Source organism: Panthera onca, chromosome A2, assembly GCF_046562875.1.
Source record: "Panthera onca isolate mPanOnc1 chromosome A2, mPanOnc1 haplotype 2, whole genome shotgun sequence".
Lineage (NCBI taxonomy): Eukaryota > Metazoa > Chordata > Mammalia > Carnivora > Felidae > Panthera > Panthera onca.
This window is the reverse complement of record NC_138340.1, coordinates 146,981,166-146,998,972: the sequence shown is the minus strand read 5'-3', so window position 1 is coordinate 146,998,972 and position 17,807 is coordinate 146,981,166. Positions and strand designations below refer to the sequence as shown.

Here is a 17,807-nt window from a genome sequence, read left to right as displayed (position 1 = left end):
TGTCATTTTTAATAAAGCTGTGATATTTGTTTTCAAAAATATCAATAGAATAAAAATACCCTCATCTATTTTTTAAAACATATAGACTCTTCCCACATAGTCTAAAAATTATATTATTCTCGTTTTTCCATAAATTTCCCCCACAGAATTTTTTTGTGTGCGTGGAGCACAACGCAGAGCTTGAACTCACGACGCTGAGATGAGATCAAGAGTTGGATGCTTAACCCGCTGAGCCACCCAGGTGGTCCCAACCTCACAGAATTTTAACTAATGTAATGTTCTTTTATGTTGGAGGGTCTTTATGACTTCTGTGGAAAAAGAGGATGTAAATTAAAATTAAGCTTTTTTTGTTTTTTAACATGAGTTTCTAAATAATTTTAAAAATTTATCTTGGATGGGGCATCTGGGTGGCTCAGTCGGTTAAGCAGCCGACTCCAGCTCAGGTCATGATCTTGCAGTCTGTGAGTTCGAGCCCCGCATTGGGCTCTGTGCTGACAGCTTGGAGCCTAGAGCCTGCTTCGAATTCTGTGTCTCCCTCTCTGCCCCTTCCCCATTCACACTCTGTCTCTCTCTGTCTTTCAAAAATGAATAAATGTTAAAAAAATTTTTTAAAAACAAAAAATAAAAATTTATCTTGGATACTATCAATATTATAAGTACATTATTGACCAAAACAATGTAAATATATTACAAAATTTGACAGATAATGATTAAATATCGAGTAAAATGCTATTAGAAATGATTCTCAAAGACAAAGGCCAAATTTGTTAACAATTATTTCATGTGTATATAGATGAATATCACTGCTAGAATAAGATGGAACTGACCATGCTTTTGAGTAGCAACGCCCTAAACCACAGGCAAGTTCTCTGGCAGTTCAATTTTTAAGAATGGATACACAAGAATAAGAAGAGTCAGGAAACTGAATCCCTTAGAACTATTTGTGCCTATGTACCCCCTGGAAAGTCTGTACTCCCAGGGATGAGCACACCACACTCTGAAGACTGCTGTTCAAATTAGCTACTAAACATTAAAACTGCCGGGTTTTAAGAATGTTTAAATTGTTAAATTATAAAACACAGACTTCACTCACATCAGTTCTCTACTTAAAATCCTTTGATGGCTCCTAACTTTCCAAAACATAAAATTTCAAAGCATAACGTGGGATACAGGACCCTTTGTAACTTGTGTTTATAATCAAACAAATCATACATACACACAACCTCTATTTCTTTTTGTTTAAAAGTAATACTTATTTGCTAAAATGAAATAAAATTTAAAACTTTGCGCAACACCCAAAGAAAAGGCATTAAAAAAATAAAACAAACCCAATTACTACAATCCAGGCATAATCACTATTAAGACTCTGGTAAATGTCCTTGCAGTTTTTCCATATGCATAAGCATAAAATGTGAGTGTGCATGTGTGACAAAAAAAATGGGGAGTTTTTTTGCCCTGTGTTGTTTTAATATGTCATTATATCTGAAGCATTTTATCTCCAGAGTTAAAAAATATTCTAGAGCTTATATTATAATGGCATCCTAAGAGCGCATCATAATTCAAGAACACCTCAAAGAACTGTTTTTTAATTTTTTTAAAATCTTTATTTATTTTTGAGAGAGAGAGAGACAGTATGTGAGCAGGGAAGGAGCAGAGAGAGGGGGAGATACAGAATCTGAGGCAGGCTACAGGCTCTGATCTGTCAGCACAGAGACTGACGTGGGGCTCGAACTCACGAACTGTGAGATCATGACCTGAGCCAAAGTTGGACGCTCAACCGACTGAGCCACCAGGTGCCCAAAAAAACTGTTCTATTGAACTCAGTAAATCTCAGAGCAACACATCACTATCAATATCATTGTGTATTTGTTAGAGGATTAATTTGCAATCCATGCATTATATTTTAGATAAATATAAAAATAAGCACTGCCCTAAATGCCCTGGAAAAGCAGGTTAGAGTACCATAAAAAATTCAAATTATCTTAACATCCTTAAAAGAATGAAATAACATTCAAAGAGTTTTGTTTTCATTACACTAATTTTTTTCATAGTCTCCTAAACGCATCTGCAATAAATGCATGCTTATATCTCCTAACACAGAGAATCATAAAGGAAGTATAAATAAAGAAGAGTTCACTGACAAATACAGAAAAACGGGGGAAGATGTGAAAGGGGAAGATGACAAATAGGGGAACACTATTAGCCGAGCTACCTTCAGTAAGTAAACTCTTTCGTAATACTGTAACTATGAAATAAATCTGAACAAAAAATAAAAAGACTTACTTAACACATTAAAAAGTGGTGGCTTTGGACAGAAATATGGGCAAGGATACCAGTACACATATGTAATATCTAAGGAAGAAGTATCTGACCAATGACCCAGCCTGCATCAAGCATCCTGTAAAGCACAACTATTTGACAAAAGTCTATCTCCAAGCACCTCCCTGGTTCTGATACACTACAGTAACCAGACAAATTCCAAATGCTAACACAATTTCCCAAATAGAAGTTCTTGAATATGCATGAGAGTAAGGATAAATTGCTGCATTCAAGAAATTTGAAGGATAATAAGTTATATCTGTACACAAAGGCAGGCACAGCTCATTTACCTCTTCCAAGAAGTCTCTCCTCAAGCCCTGGCCAACAGTAACAGCTCCATCCCCTGAATTTCACTTCTGATTTCTGTAACATTTACTGCTTCTATCATACATCTAAACTTAGCTTTTGCTACCTTCAATATGTATCGTTTGTGCTACTGTATGTATATAGATAGCTCACCGACAAAGATTCTTCTCTTATACCTTCAAATAGGTCTGGCTATTACCCAGGAGTTAACAGGCACCAATAACTTATGGTAAGACAGCCAAAAATGTGAAAAGCCATAATAGCAATTTGAATACCACAATGCAGCAAAAAACATATAAATAATAACCAGTTTTTCTTTAACCTGTCACCTACTGTGGCATTTTAGATTATACAAAATGGACATTATATAGATGTCAAAGCTTAAACCTTCAGACCTAGATGTATGAATTTTCCAATTATCTGAAATTGCCTCTACGTTCTGTAAGAAACCATTTTCTCAATAAAAGTTATTTTCAGCTCTTTTAAAATCTATGCCTCCATTTGTTTAAAGAAAGACTTCATAAACAAGTTTCATAAATATCTCCCACTCAGTATTTCAAATGTAAGCAAACCATATAAATTTTAGAAAAAAAACATACCAGGGGCGCCTGGGTGGCTCGGTCGGTTAAGCGTCCGACTTCGGCTCAGGTCATGATCTCACGGTCCGTGAGCTCGAGCCTCGCGTCAGGCTCTGTGCTGACAGCTCAGAGCCTGGAGCCTGTTTCAGATTCTGTGTCTCCCTCTCTCTCTGACCCTCCCCTGTTCATGCTCTGTCTCTCTCTGTCTCAAAAATAAAATAAAACGTTAAAAAAAGAAAAAAAAGAAAAAAAACATACCAACTTTCAACTCACATCCCCACCACTAACTGCTCAGAAAAGTATATATGTATTTCTCGATGTATGTATACTGTGACAGCTGGGTAGGTATCTTAAGAAATGAAGATATGGAGCCAATCCATAACATATATTGTAAACAATAATAAAGGAAGATAATCAAAGGAACAGAATAGAAAGCCCAGAAATTGACCTACAATTACATGGTCATTAATCTTCAACATAGAGGCAAGAATATGCAATAGGAAAAAGACAGTCTCTTCAACAAATGGTGCGAGGAAAACTGGACAGCTACATGCAAAAGAATGAAACCAAACCACTTTTTTACAACATACACAAAAATAAACTCAAAACGGGGTGACTGGGTGGCTCAGTCAGTTAAGCATCCAACTTTGGCTCAGGTCATGATCTCGTGAGATCAAACCCAGCATCAGACTCTGCACTGATAGCATGGAACCTGCTTCGTATCCTCTGTCTCCCTCTCTCTCTGCCCCTTCCTGACTCATGCTCTCTCTCTCTCTCTCAAAAAACAAACAAACAAAACTTCAAAATGGATTAAATGTAAGACCTGAAACCACAAAAATCCTAGGAGAGAGCATAGGCAGTAATTTCTCTGGCATAGTATGTCTATCCTGGGGCAAGGGAAACAAAAGCAAAAATAAAGTATTAAGACTGCATGAAAATAAAAAGCTTCTTTCTGCACAGCAAAGGAAACATCCAACGAAACTAAGACAACCTGCTGAATGTGAGAATATATTTGCAAACGACATATCCCACAAAGGGTTAGTACCCAAAATGTATAAAGAACTGATATAACTCAACACCCCAAAAACAAATAATCCAATTTAAAAATGGAAAGACAAGAATAGACATTTCTCTAAAGACATCCAGATGGCCAACAGACACATGAAAAAAGGCTCACCATCACTCATCATCAGGGAAATGCAAATCAAAACTACAATGAGGTATCACCTCACACCTGTCAGAATGGCTAAAATCAAAAACACAAGAAACAACAAGTGTTGACAAGGATACGGTGAAACAGGAACACTCCTGCTCTGTTGGCAGAAATGTAAACTGGTGTAGCCACTGTGGAAAACAATATGAACATTCCTCACAAAATTCAAAACAGATCTACCCTACAATCCAGTAATCACATTATTGGGTATTCATTCAAAGATTATGAAAACATTAATTCAAAGGGATACCTGCACCCCTATGTTTACTGCAGCATTATTTACAATGGCCAAATTATGGAAGCAGCCCAAATGTCCACCTGTAGATAAACGGATAAAGAAGATGTGTGATATGTATACAATGGAATATTATTTGGCCATAAGAAAGAATGAAATCTTGCCACCTGCAACAACATGGATGGATCTACAGAGGATAATGCTAAGTGAAGTCAAACACAAATACCATAGGATTTCACTCATATGTGGAATTTAAGAAACAAATGAACAAAGGGGGAAAACAGAGAGACAAATCAAGAAACAGACTTAATTATAGAGAACAAACTAATGGTTGCCATACGGGAGGTGAATGGGGGAATAGGTGAAAAAAATGAAGGGGATTAAGAGTACACTTATCTTCACGGGCACTGAGTAATAGATGGAATTGTTTAAACACTATATTGTACACCTGAAATGAATATAACACTGTATGTTAATTATATTGGAATTAAAATATATTTAATAAAATAAAAAATAAAGGAAGACAAATGAGTAGCTAAACTGTCACAGAAAGTTCTCGGAGCAATAAACTGAAGTCAGGCAATTTGCTATCTAATTTCAGATGGTCCTTTTCCTTACAGGGATTCAATTCATATGCATTAATCAGTTTCTTGCTAATCATTCAATAAAAGAAAAAACACCCAACCAACAGCTGGTAATTGCTCAGTTAAACCTGGTTACCATAACCCAGAAATTCTAATCTTAGGCATTTACCCAAAAGAACTAAAAAGATACTATACAAAAACTTGTAAACAAAGGTTTATGGCAGCATTATTCATAAGAGCTAAATACTGATATGCAACCCAAATGTCCATCTACTAATGGATGGATAAACAAAATGCGGTGTATAAACAGAATAGATTATCAGCCATAAAAAGGATGAGGTACTGATACTTGCTACAAAATGGATGAGCTTTAAAAACAATATGCTAAGTGAAAAAAACCAATCGCAAGACTACATTATTATATAATTTCATTTACACGAAATGCCTGGAATAAGCAAACCTATAGATACAGAAATTAGTTTAGTGCCTAGAAATGGCAGAGTAAGCAGTTAATGGCTAACAGTACAGTTTTCTTTTTGAGACTATAGAAATGTTCTAAAATTGACTACAGTAATAGTCATACATATCTGTGAACATAGTAAAAGATATTAAATTATACACTTTAAATGGTCAAAGTGTATGGAATGTGAGCTTCCAAACCAAAAACACTGTTATACAAAAAAAAGTCAACAAATACTTATATTCAAGGAATTAAATGACACCATCCTAAAATTAATCAAAATATAGATAAGATACTCTAAAACTATTAAAAACTATTAGGCAAATCAAATTCTGTAATAAAACCCAATTTTTTGCTTTTAATAACCTTTTAATTCAAAATATCTTTAGATTCACAGAGAAATTGTGAAGATAGCACCAACTTCCCTTATATCCCACATACTATTTCCTCTTATTAATTTTTAAAAATTTTATTTTTTTTTTCATTTACATCCAAGTTAGCATATAGTCCACCAATGATTTCAGGAGATTTCAGTGATTCATCCCCTATGTGTAACACCCAGTGCTCATCCCAACAAGGGTCCTCCTTAATGCCCCTTACCCAATGAGCCCATCCCCTCACCCACAACCCCTCCAGCAACCCTCCGTTGAGTCTCTTATATTTTGTCCCTCTATTTTTGTATTATTTTTGCTTCCCTTCCATCATGTTCATCTGTTTTTTATCTTAAATTCCACATGAGTGAAGTCATATGATATTTGTCTTTCTCTGACTAATTTCGCTTAGCACAATACCCTCTAGTTCCATCCACGTTGTTGCAAATGGCAAGATTTTGTTCTTTTTGACTGCCAAGTAATCAAAAACTAAATATATTCCATTGTATATATATACACCACATCTTCTTTATCCATTCATCTGTCGATGGACATTTGGGCTCTTTCCATACTTTGGCTATTGTTGATAGTGCTGCTATAAACATTGGGGTGCATGTGCCCCTTCGGAAAGAGCACACCTGTATCCCTTGGATACATACCAAGTAGTGCAACTGCTGGGTTGTAGGGTAGTTCTATTTTTAACTTTTTGAGGAACCTCCATACTGTTTTCCAGAGTGGCTGCACCAGCTTGCATTCCCACCAGCAGTGCAAAAGAGATCCTCTTTCTCTGCATCCTTGCCAACATCTGTTGTTGCCTGAGTTGTTAATGTTAGTCATTCTGACAGGTGTCAGGTGGTATCTCACTGTGGTTTTAATTTGTATCTCCCTGATGATGAGTGATATTGAGTATTTTTTCGTGTGTGTGTTAGCCATCTGAATGCCTTCCTTGGAAAATTGTCTATTCGTGCCTTTTGCCCATTTCTTCACTGGATTATTTGTTTTTTGGGTGTTGAGTTTGACAAGTTCTTTATAGATTTTGGATACTAATCCTTTATCTGATATGTTGTTTGCAAATATCTTCTCCCATTATGCTGGTTGTCTTTTACTTTTGCTGATTGTTTCTTTCACCGTGCAGAAGGTTTTTACTTTGATGAGGTCCCAATAGTTCACTTTTGCTTTTGTTTCCCTTGCCTCTGGAGCCATGTTGAGTAAGAAGATGCTGCGGCCAAGGTCAAAGAGGTTTATGCCTGTTTTCTCTTCTAGGATTTTGATGGCTTCCTGTCTTACGTCTAGGTATTTCATCCATTTTGAGTTTATTTTTGTGAATGGTGTAAGAAAGTAGTCCAGGTTCATTTTTCTGCATGTCACTCCAGTTTTCCCAACACAATTTGCTAAAGAGACTGTCTTTATTCCATTGGATATTCTTTCCTGTTTTGTCAAAGATTAGTTGGCCATATGTTTGTGGGTCCATTTCTGGGTTCTCTATTCTGTTCCATTGATCTCAGTGTATATTTTTGTGCCATACTCTCTTGATGATTACAATTATGTAATACAGCTTGAAGTCCGGGATTGTGATGCCTCCAGTTTTAGTTTTCTTTTTCAGAATTGCTTTGGCTATTCAGGGTCTTTCCTGGTTCCACACAAATTTTAGGGTTGTTGTTCTAGCTCAGTGAGGAATGCTGATGTTATTTTGACAGGGATTGCATTGAATATGTAGATTGCTTTGGATAGTATTGACATTTTAACAATATTTGTTCTTCCAATCTAGAAGCATGAAATATTTTTCCATTTTTTTGTGTCTTCAATTTCTTTCATAAGCTTTTTATGGTTTTCAGGGTATAGATTTTTCACCTCTTTGTCTAGGTTTATTCCTAGGTATTTTATGGGTTTTGATGCAACTGTAAATGGGACTGATTCCTTGATTTCCCTTTCTGTTGCTTCATTATTGGTTGTAATAAACTCAGCTTTAAAGTTCTCAAGGTCTCGTTAGAAATATTGGCTATAAGAATTATAAATAACTTAATACAAACTTTTTAAAACTCCAGGATAAGAAGTTTTCTATTATTCAAGTCCTTCCAAATATAACATCTCTCACTCAACCAGTTTCACTTAAAATATTCTCAGAAATTGTCAAAAGCTATGGGAACCATGAAAATTCATAGCATGGATTTAAATATTACTAATTATTTGGGGTTTTGAACATAGCCAGTATATGACTCCCTCTAGCCCCAGATTAAAACTGCATTAAAGTGGGGCACCTGGGTGGCTCAGTCAGTTAGGTGTCTGACTCTTGATCTCTAGTCAGGTCACTATCTCACGGTTCATGAGTTCAAGCCCTGCATGGGGCTGTGAACTGATTCTGTCGCTCCTTCTATCTGCTCCACTCCCACTTGTGCTCACTCTCAAAGTAAATAAACTTAAAAAAAAAAATTTTTTTTATTGCATTAAAGAGAGAAAAGTAGGGGCGCCTGGGTGGCTCAGTCAGTTAAGCGTCCGACTTCGGCTCAGGTCATGATCTCAGTTAATGGGTTCGAGCTCCATGTTGAGCTCTATGCTCACAGCTCGGAGCCTGGAGCCTGCTTCAGATTCTGTGTCTCCTTCTCTCTCTGTCCTTCCCCTGCTCCCTTTTTCCCTCTCTCTCTCTCAAAACTAAATACACATTTAAAAAAAGTTAAAAAAGGGGCGCCTGGGTGGCTCAGTCGGTTGGGTGTCCGACTTCAGCTCAGGTCACGATCTCGCGGTCCGTGAGTTCGAGCCCCGCGTCGGGCTCTGGGCTGATGGCTCAGAGCCTGGAGCCTGCTTCTGATTCCGTGTCTTCCTCTCTCTCTGCCCCTCCCCCGTTCGTGCTCTGTGTCTCTCTGTCTCAAAAATAAATAAACGTTAAAAAAAAAAAGTTAAAAAAAAAAAGAAAAGTAGCCAAAATGCCTAGTTAATTCAGTCATTTATTCATTTAATAAACATTATGCTGGCCTACAATGATGAGGGGGAAAAAATTCCATAGTCCCTATGATACTGTGGTCAAGTTGGGAGGATAGCTATTAATCAAGAAATCGCACAAATAAATGCATAGTTATAAACTGTATAAAGTGATATATGAGAAAGGTATACATTTGTATAAAAACATTTAACTGCTGGGGCAAAGGAAAGGGTGCCACACTTACTGGGGGGGAATGGAGGTGAGACAGGGTTTCCTGAGAAAGTGACATTTTAGCTGACAGATGAAGAATAAGTAGGAGTTAGATTAAGGCTCTTCTGATCCAATTACTTAAATCAAAAGGGAAAAGGGAAGAAAGGGGATAATGAGAGGAAGGGGAAAGGGGACATGATATCCAAGGATGCCTGAAATAAGTTAGCATTTCTGTTTATACAAAACAGCACGCCTTAAGAACAAATATATAGGTGATGACAATAAATAACAGTCATACTAAAGTAAGAAGGATATTTAAAAAGTATTAAATACTAACAATATTTACAAACCAAAAAATTTACATTAGACCATAGTATCTTCCTTCTAAATAATGTCTTCACATAAATGTAAGATTCCCAAGAAAGTTGTTTTTTGTCATTAAAGTTCTAATAAAAAGGTAGATAATATAAAAAGTACATTATAGGAAAGGAAATAACTATTTGCTTATGACAAAGATTAAACTCTCAATTTCTGGGAGCACCTGCGTGGCTCAGTCGGTTGAATGTCCAACTCCAGTTCAGGTCATGATCTCACGGTTCATTAGTTCAAGCCCCACATCGGGCTCACTGCTGTCAGCACAGAGCCTACTTCGGATCCTCTGCCTTCCTCCCTCTGCCCCTCCCTTGCTTGTGCTCTCTCAAAACATTAAAAAAACTCAGTTTCTGGACTTCATGAACAATTAAGTCTCAAAAAAAGACTTATACATCACCAACAAAACCAAGAATAAATCTCACTTTAACTTAGTCGAAAACAACTTAAAATAACTGCTAACAAACAATGTTATTTATATTTCATAATTTTTCCCATCAGGTATTAGGAACAAGCAGTTAAGATGTCAAAAGGCAAAGTGAAGGAGAACACTTGGCAAAAAAATTCTGGAGCTCCAAGGTTAAGTTAATACATTAAAAGAATCATGAGGAATTCACAAGCCTACAAGATACAACAATCTATTCCATAAGAACTAAACACAGAAAGATTTCTCCTTCTGGATATAACAGAATAGCCTGTAGCAGATCAACATTCCCTCTTAAAACTAGAAGAGCTGTACAAAATAGAAAAAAACATTCTTAAGGTATCAGATACTTTCTGAGGCACCTAGGACTTGAGATCCTACAGAATTCATTAACGAGAACGTCACATTCTACGCAGGGCATTCCTCCTATTTCTTTAACGGCACAGGGAAAGGAGCTGGGAAAGGACAGCAACGAAAAGGCAGAAAATCAGCAGAATTTCTGGCAATTTTCATGCGGCCAGGAGGACAAAACTTGGAAACTGGGTCTTACCATTATATCCAGGACTTAACAGGTCAAGATCCTATAGTGAAAAGAGGCACACAAGAACAAGCCAGACACTGTGTACTGATTTCCCCCTTGAGGCACCTGTCAAGTCTTGAACTGTATACACAGAGCAGAGGCTAAAAAGTCCACAGAAAGCAACTGAAAAGCAAAGAGGAGCTTTTAGGATTCTCACGCTGCTGCAGAGACAAGCAGAAGAGGCCTTAGAAACAACCAGTCTCTCAGTTGGGAGGACTACCAAAGTTAGGCAAACTAGAGGTTTACAAAACCAAAAACCCAGCTTCAAGTGCATTCTTTTTATTTTATTTTTTTAAATTTTAATGTTTATTTTTGAGAGAGAGAGAGACAGAGCATGAGTGGGGGAGGGGTGGAGAGAGAGGGAAACACAGAACTCAAAGTGGGCTTCAGGCCCCGCACTGTCAGCACGGAGCCTGATGTGGGGTCCAAACCCACGAACGGTGAGATCATGACCCAAGCCGAAGTCAACGCTTAACCGACTGAGCCACTGAGGCGCCCAAGTCTGTTCAGTTCTTGACTGAAGGTCCAATTGAGTTGATGTGCCTCTATTCCACCTGCCTGCCATAAGACAGGTGAATCTCCTCTAGAGAAATATATCATTAGGTACACAACTGTAATTTGTACCTGTATCTAAAATTCTGTAATGTCTGGTATTTAACCAAAAATTACCCCCCAAAATGGTGGTGATGATAGTAGTAACAATAATTATATAACATATAACATAGGACTATATGTAGTTACATATTATAATAATTAGTATATTATCAAACAAGATACTTAACCAAAAAGGGAAAAAAAACCAGAAATCAATGTACAGGTGATCCAGATATTAGAGTCTTCAGACATAGACTTTAAATAACTTGATTGATATGTTCAAGAAAATAGGTGACAATATGGATATTTTCACCAAAAAAAAGAGACTCTATTAAGAAGAGAGAAAGAATCAAATAAAAATTCTAGCACTGTGGCACCTGGGTGGCTCAGTCAGTTGAGGGTCCAACTTTAGCTAGGGTCACGATCTCATAGTTTGTGGGATCAAGTTCCATGTCAGGCTTTGCACTGACAGCCCGGAGCCTGCTTCAGATTCTTTGTCTCACTCTCTCTCTGCCCCTCCTCAACTCATGTGAGCAAGAGCAGCTTTCTCTCTTTTTCTCGCTCTCTCTCAAAAATAAACATTTAAAAAAAAAATTCTAGCACTAAAAATATTATAGCTGAAATCAAGAAACATAGATGGGGTTAAAAGCAAACTGGACAAAGCTGAATAGAGAATTGGTAAACAGGAACACAGGCAAGGAAAACCTATCCAGAATGGAATAAGGAGACCCCCCCCCCCCCCCCCAGCAAACAAAGATAGAAAAGACAAGGAAAAGCATTAGAGACATAGAGAACATGACAAAAAGTAGAATATAGATTACACTGGAGTCACAGAGGGAAGGAGAAAAAGAATGGGGCAGAAACAATATTTGAAGAATATCAAAATTTTTTTCAGAACTGATGAAACACTCATGCTACAGATTCATGAGGTACCAAAAACCAAAGTAAATACAAAGAGCCACTCTTAGGTATTAACATCAACATCTCTAAAATTAAAATCTAGAAATCTCTCATATTTCCAAAGATAATTTAAGATTTTATTGTTAAGTAATCTCTACACCCAAAGCTGGAACTCACAACCCCGAGATCAACAGTCACACGCTCCACCAAGTGAACCAGCCAGCCACTCCCCACGGATGATTTTTGAACGACTGAAATACAGCAGTCAGATCGCCACAAACAGCTGAAACGTATCTTATCTACATGTAAAATATCACAAAGTCCCTGTATCAGGCTCCAAAATAATTTATTCAAAACCTACTATATTTACCTAGAAGTTAATGCAAATGATAGACACATCTACCTACCTGGAAAAAAATAACAATATAAAACCTCCTTAGAATTTGATCAAAATAAAAACTATTTCTACATAAAAGGAAACTGATGATGCTCAGAGAAGAATCATTAACTTTCTAAAAGTCACAAAAATCCAGTTCCAGGATCCTTTCGGTCTCTAGTCCTTCATCCACCTCAGGTTCCTTTCTTCTATCCTGGCTTATCTTTATTTTTCCAAAGTTCTAAGATTATCAGACTGAAAATATCAGAACTTCCAGTGGCCAATAAAGTTCCTAAGCCAGGCCAGTGTCTAATTTCGGTTTAGGGAAAGAGAAAGGAGATAAAGGAAGAACATGACAGTTTCCAGTCTCCAGGAAGTGGAATACCTCCAAACTAGTGATTTACATTTGTGGGTTTGCAGGAGACTATGGGATTGTAACAAACTCTCAAGTTCATTATGCACAATGATCTTTAATTATTTGATATTAATAAAGAAGACTAATAGGAAAAAAAGGTGACCACACTTAAAATGTATCAAATTTTACTACTTAAGCTATTCAAGTCTTTCAATAACATGTAAACCAGAATAATTCCATATCAATGAAATTACCTAATGTATAAAAAAACTTTTAAAGGTCCTCCCAGTTTTTATATTAATACATTAAAGCCTTAAAGGTCAAGAGAAAATATAGCTAACTATTGTTCTCTTTCTCTAACCTTATAGCACAGCACTTAATTGTATTCACAATTGTGAATGTACTATAGTCCTGCAAAATATTGAAGCAGCTTTGGTAACAGAAGTCAGAAGGCCCAAGATCAGAATACTATCTCCTATCCTTTCAACTCTTGGACTTGGGCAAGTTAGTTTACCTGTCTGAACTTCAGTTTCCCTATTCTGTAACACAGAATAATATTTACTGTAAAGTGTTTGTGAAGACTAAATCAAAAAAGACACACTAAGTGCTAAGCATAGTGCCAAAGAAAGAAGGTACTTAATAAGTAGTTGTTACTAGAAGCACGTGCAATAACTTTTAAGTCAGAGAACTTGCTAAACCTTTTGAAAACTATTATGTTCAACACGGCAAGTTACCTAACCTGTATGGACCTCAGTTTCCTCACCTGCAAAAATAACAAAATTCATCTTGCTGGTTTGTTCTAAGGATTAAGTAAAACTATGTAGAAAAAGCATCTCGTATATAATAAGTGCTCAATAAAGTGCAATTGGTATCACTATTGGTTAGCTACGTCAAGAAACAGTTGAGTATATGGGGCGCCTGGGCGGTTCAGTTGGTTAAGCGTCCAACTCTTGCTTTGAGCTCAGGTCATGATCTCACAGTTCATGAAATTGAGCCCTGCATTACACTCTGTGCTGACAGCACGAAGCCTGCTCAGGATTCTCTCTCTCCCTCTCTCTCTCTGCCTCTCCCCTCCTTGCTCTCTCTCTCAAAATAAATTTAAAAAAAATTTCAATTATTTTTAAAAAGAAACATTTGAGTATAGAGATTAGCAATTTATAAAATATTCTTAAATATAAACTCTCATGTAAATCTAAAAATTATTAAAATGTATTTCTCTTAATATCCAAATATAAATTTCAGAAAAATGTAAAATATGGCAAATTTAAGAGCTTTGCAAAACAAAAGGCCACTTCGTTAGTTTCAAAATAAAAATGTACATGTATAACTAGATCTGCTTTAATATTTTTAAGGTCTTAATAAATCTAAAAGGGTTATAAGGAAAAAATGTGGTTTTTTTCTGCCTTTAGGAGAAGGAAAAAAAAATTCTAATTCCTTAGGAAGAAAACAGGTATCTGAACTTTTCCTTTTTTTTTTTTTTTAATGACTTCACATGTTTTTACACAACAAAACTTTAAGTGCCTTTAATATAAGAACTCTTTCCAATCTTTGAATTCCTGTCTCTACTTTTGGGCACAAGCAGAACAGCACTATTAAGGCTATGGAACCTGAATCGAGACTGCCTAGGTTCAAATCATGACCTCAGCTAGCGAGGCAAATTTTAACCTCTCCATGCTGGTTCCTCATCTGGAAAACGTAAATTCTTCATACAGCTGTGTGAGAATTAAATGAGTTAATACATTTAAAGTGTTCATAAGGGAGCCTAGCTTATGGAAGGCACACAGTTTCAGTGTTTCCCATTGTTATTATTGTTTTATTATTCTCCCCTCCAAATGTCTAGGTCTACGACTTGTAATCAGTAAATGTTTGCCACCCAAATATTGTTTGTCTACTGTCTACAACAAATGGCTTTACTTAAAATTAGACGTTTTTAGGAGATACCTAACATGACGGTCACTGCCAATAAGGATACAGCAACTGCTGTTAAAGAGAATTTTAGGCCAAAGGTAAAGAAGGTCAATTCTCTTTCTTACACTTCATATTATACAAAGCTATACCATGCTTACTTGCTAATTGCTCAGTACCAAAAGAGTTTGACACTTTAGGCATGGCCCACACCAATTCAGCAGACACAAAATTCTCAAACTCAAGCTCCATAATAGTCATATTCTTTCAAAGAAAAAAGCTCCAATTACTCTATTTTAATAGTTTAGTGCTTTAAAATAAAAACTGTTCTGCATAAAACAGCAGAATATCGTTAAGGATTAAATAAGACATTGTAAATGAAAGCGTCTGAAAATTACGCATTAAGTACTAATATATGAACATATTTGAGAGAATTATAACAATAGATTTCTCCACAATTTCAAACAGCTGCCTTCTAACCACAACTAGTATTCTATCCAGTTCAAATCTTGGGCCAGGATAATGAGGCGTAAGTCAGAGTAAAGTTGCCATCCCCCTAAACCATTTCCTGCGTGAACTGTACTCTTCCTTTTTTATTCAGAACTCTGAAGGGACTTGTGACATGCAAGTCCTGCCCCTATATCACAAACTTAAGGAGTAAAATCCTGGAAGCAGCCTAATTCAAGACCAGGAACATTTCTGTTTTTAAAAAACTTCTCTGAAGTTATTAAATCAAACGATGCCACCCCCAATTCCTTACTGCCTGCGTTCCTAAGCTGGGGCAGAGAAAAATGCTAATTTTCTTCAGATTCAAGAATTTGTTAGCCTCAAAAAATCAGAAGTGAAGCACCAAGGGCCACATTTCAACTCCAGCTGAGGGCTGTTTACCTGGCTCGTTCTCAGATGAAAAGCTGGGAGTCCAACATCAATCAGGGACACGGCCATGCAGTAGCCATCAATAGGCCACACGGGCCAGATCTGACCACAAGTCACTTGGCACCCTTCACTGAAGCAAACCCTACTGAAGGCCTGACTGCCAACCCTTGACCTGGTGAGTGGGAGTTAAGAGCGTTACATTCTTCTAAGTCACAGATCCATTTGCGGATTCTTGACTGAAATCAACGTTGAGAAAATGTTAAGAATGTTTAAAATACAGATGGAAAAAAAAAACTCTGGGTATGCTTCACAGATCTACTTTTTTGTTCAGTAACATCAACGACAAATTATTTGTGACTTGTTTTGTCCAGAAAAGCATTCTTGGACTCGTGAAATGATGTTCCAGGGGACAGCTAGTACTTTTCTTCCCCGTCTGCACACAGATCTTCAAACTTTACTAAGCCAGTTTCTCCATCTGCATGTAAAATTTTGGACTTACATGTCCTTCTCTCGAAGATAAGCTAAAGATAGGTAAATACCGTATGAAAGTACTTTCAGCATTTCAGAAGGAATTTGCTACCAAAAAATACACAAGTAGTAATGCAATGGAACTCTTTTTAACCCCGAATCGGCGACCCAGACCAAGCCAGTGCTGGAAGTCACACTGATTAAAAGTGCAGACTTTTAGGTCTATATTTGAGTTTCTGGGCTGGGAAGTTGGGTCTGTGTTTGTACAAATCCATGTTCCGAGCCATAACATAATGGAACTCTTCCGTAATGTTCCAGCCCACTCCCTACCTTTTTCAGAAAACACCAGCCAGAAAGGACAACCCTCGGCAAATCCTACAAACCCTCCCCACTTGCAAGGATTCACACGGATCCCACAACTTTTCAGCCTTCCGTGACTTTTACCACTCTTCTGGAGCTAACCACTTTTAATGACCCCCCCACCCCCACCCCCCGCGGCCCCAGGAACAATCACTCCTCTTCTCAGCTTTACACTTTGTCCCGGCAGCAATCGGCTGAGCCGTCCCCCGTCTCCGGCCAGCTCCGACGACCATAGACTCCTTCACCCGTTTGCTACCCGTCGGGACCCCGAAAGCTCCGGTTCCTGCCCCAATTCCCTGAGCCGGCCGCCCCCCAAGCCTCCCTCAACCCCCAAATCCCGGGCAAAACATCACCGGGTTCCCCGTTGTCCTACGCGCTCCGGATCCGCGCGGGGTACACGTCGCCCCTTCCCCCCCGGACCCCGCTCTCCCGACCCAACCCCTCCCTGAGACAGGGGGGTGGGGAGGGCAAAGCTCTCCGCGGCTGGACTGAGACTCGGGAGGCCAAGCGTCCCCCTCAGCAGGCCCCGCCTGGGCCTCTCGGCTCGGCTGCCCTCCACTGCCCCCCTGGCCCCGCCGGGCTTATGCCGAAGAGCAGGGCAACACGAGCCCAAGGCTCGGCACTTACTCGGGAAGGTAAGTAGAGGAGAAGGAGCTCCACTTGTGTAGCGCGTAGGGCAGAAGCCGGCACTCGGGCGCCGCAGCGACAGCCCCGCCAGCCGCCATCTTGTCAGCACCGTAGCGGCCGCCACCGACCGCCGGCCGCGCCGGGAGGAGGGGAGGGGCGTGGCCTGCTCTTAAAGGGGCCGCGGCGCGCCAGGCCGTCCACGCTCCGGGGCTGGGATGTTGCCCACCGCGTAGAGGGCTGAGGCGCGCGCGTGTCCTCGGTTCTCTCCTAGAGTTTCCACCTGCTAAGACTCCTTAATGACTGACCAAAACTGAGACTGGACTGTGAGCACCTGAGGGCTTTCCTGTGGAGCTCGGAGGGGAGTGGCGCAAAGGACTTTTCTTACAAGCCGAGGTAAGGAAAAAGCCAAGAATGTTACGAAAAGAAAGAAATTTTGGTTTAGGAGCCGGGAAGGGAAACTGAGAGGACGCACTTGGAGAAGGGACGCCGTAGCGACTTTGGAAGCCGCTGCCCTCTCCCGTTTACAAATCCTACAAGGCAGCGGCACTGAAGGGAGCTGGCGCGGGAAGAGCTAACACCCTCTCCCTCTGCCCTGGTCCTGGTTTTAAATGTCTTGCCCCGGGTTCCCGAGTCACATGGAGACAGGAAAAGGAAATGCTCGCGCGTCCTCTCAGCCTGTGCCGTGTGCCGGTGGCGATGCCCGTGCTTGTAAACATTCGTGGCGAGCCCTTTCACCCCAGCCCGGGCGCTCGGCTTGCTCGGTAATGACATTCACCCCCC

At 38.9% G+C, this 17,807-nt stretch overlaps 1 protein-coding gene across 3 annotated transcripts in view; it reads right to left on the bottom strand.

The window, feature by feature from the left end:
• Positions 1-17,807, bottom strand: part of MKLN1 (muskelin 1) — a 379,442-nt gene that overhangs the window by 178,091 nt on the left and 183,544 nt on the right. The window contains exon 1 of one of the 3 annotated variants that reach the window (XM_060633170.3): positions 17,028-17,169. The exons of the other annotated variants lie outside the window; for them this stretch is intronic. Coding sequence (XP_060489153.1) covers positions 17,028-17,125 — 98 coding nt within the window. The 5' untranslated portion in view covers positions 17,126-17,169. Of the gene's footprint in view, positions 1-17,027; positions 17,170-17,807 lie in introns of those variants that run through there. 3 annotated transcript variants of the gene reach the window in all.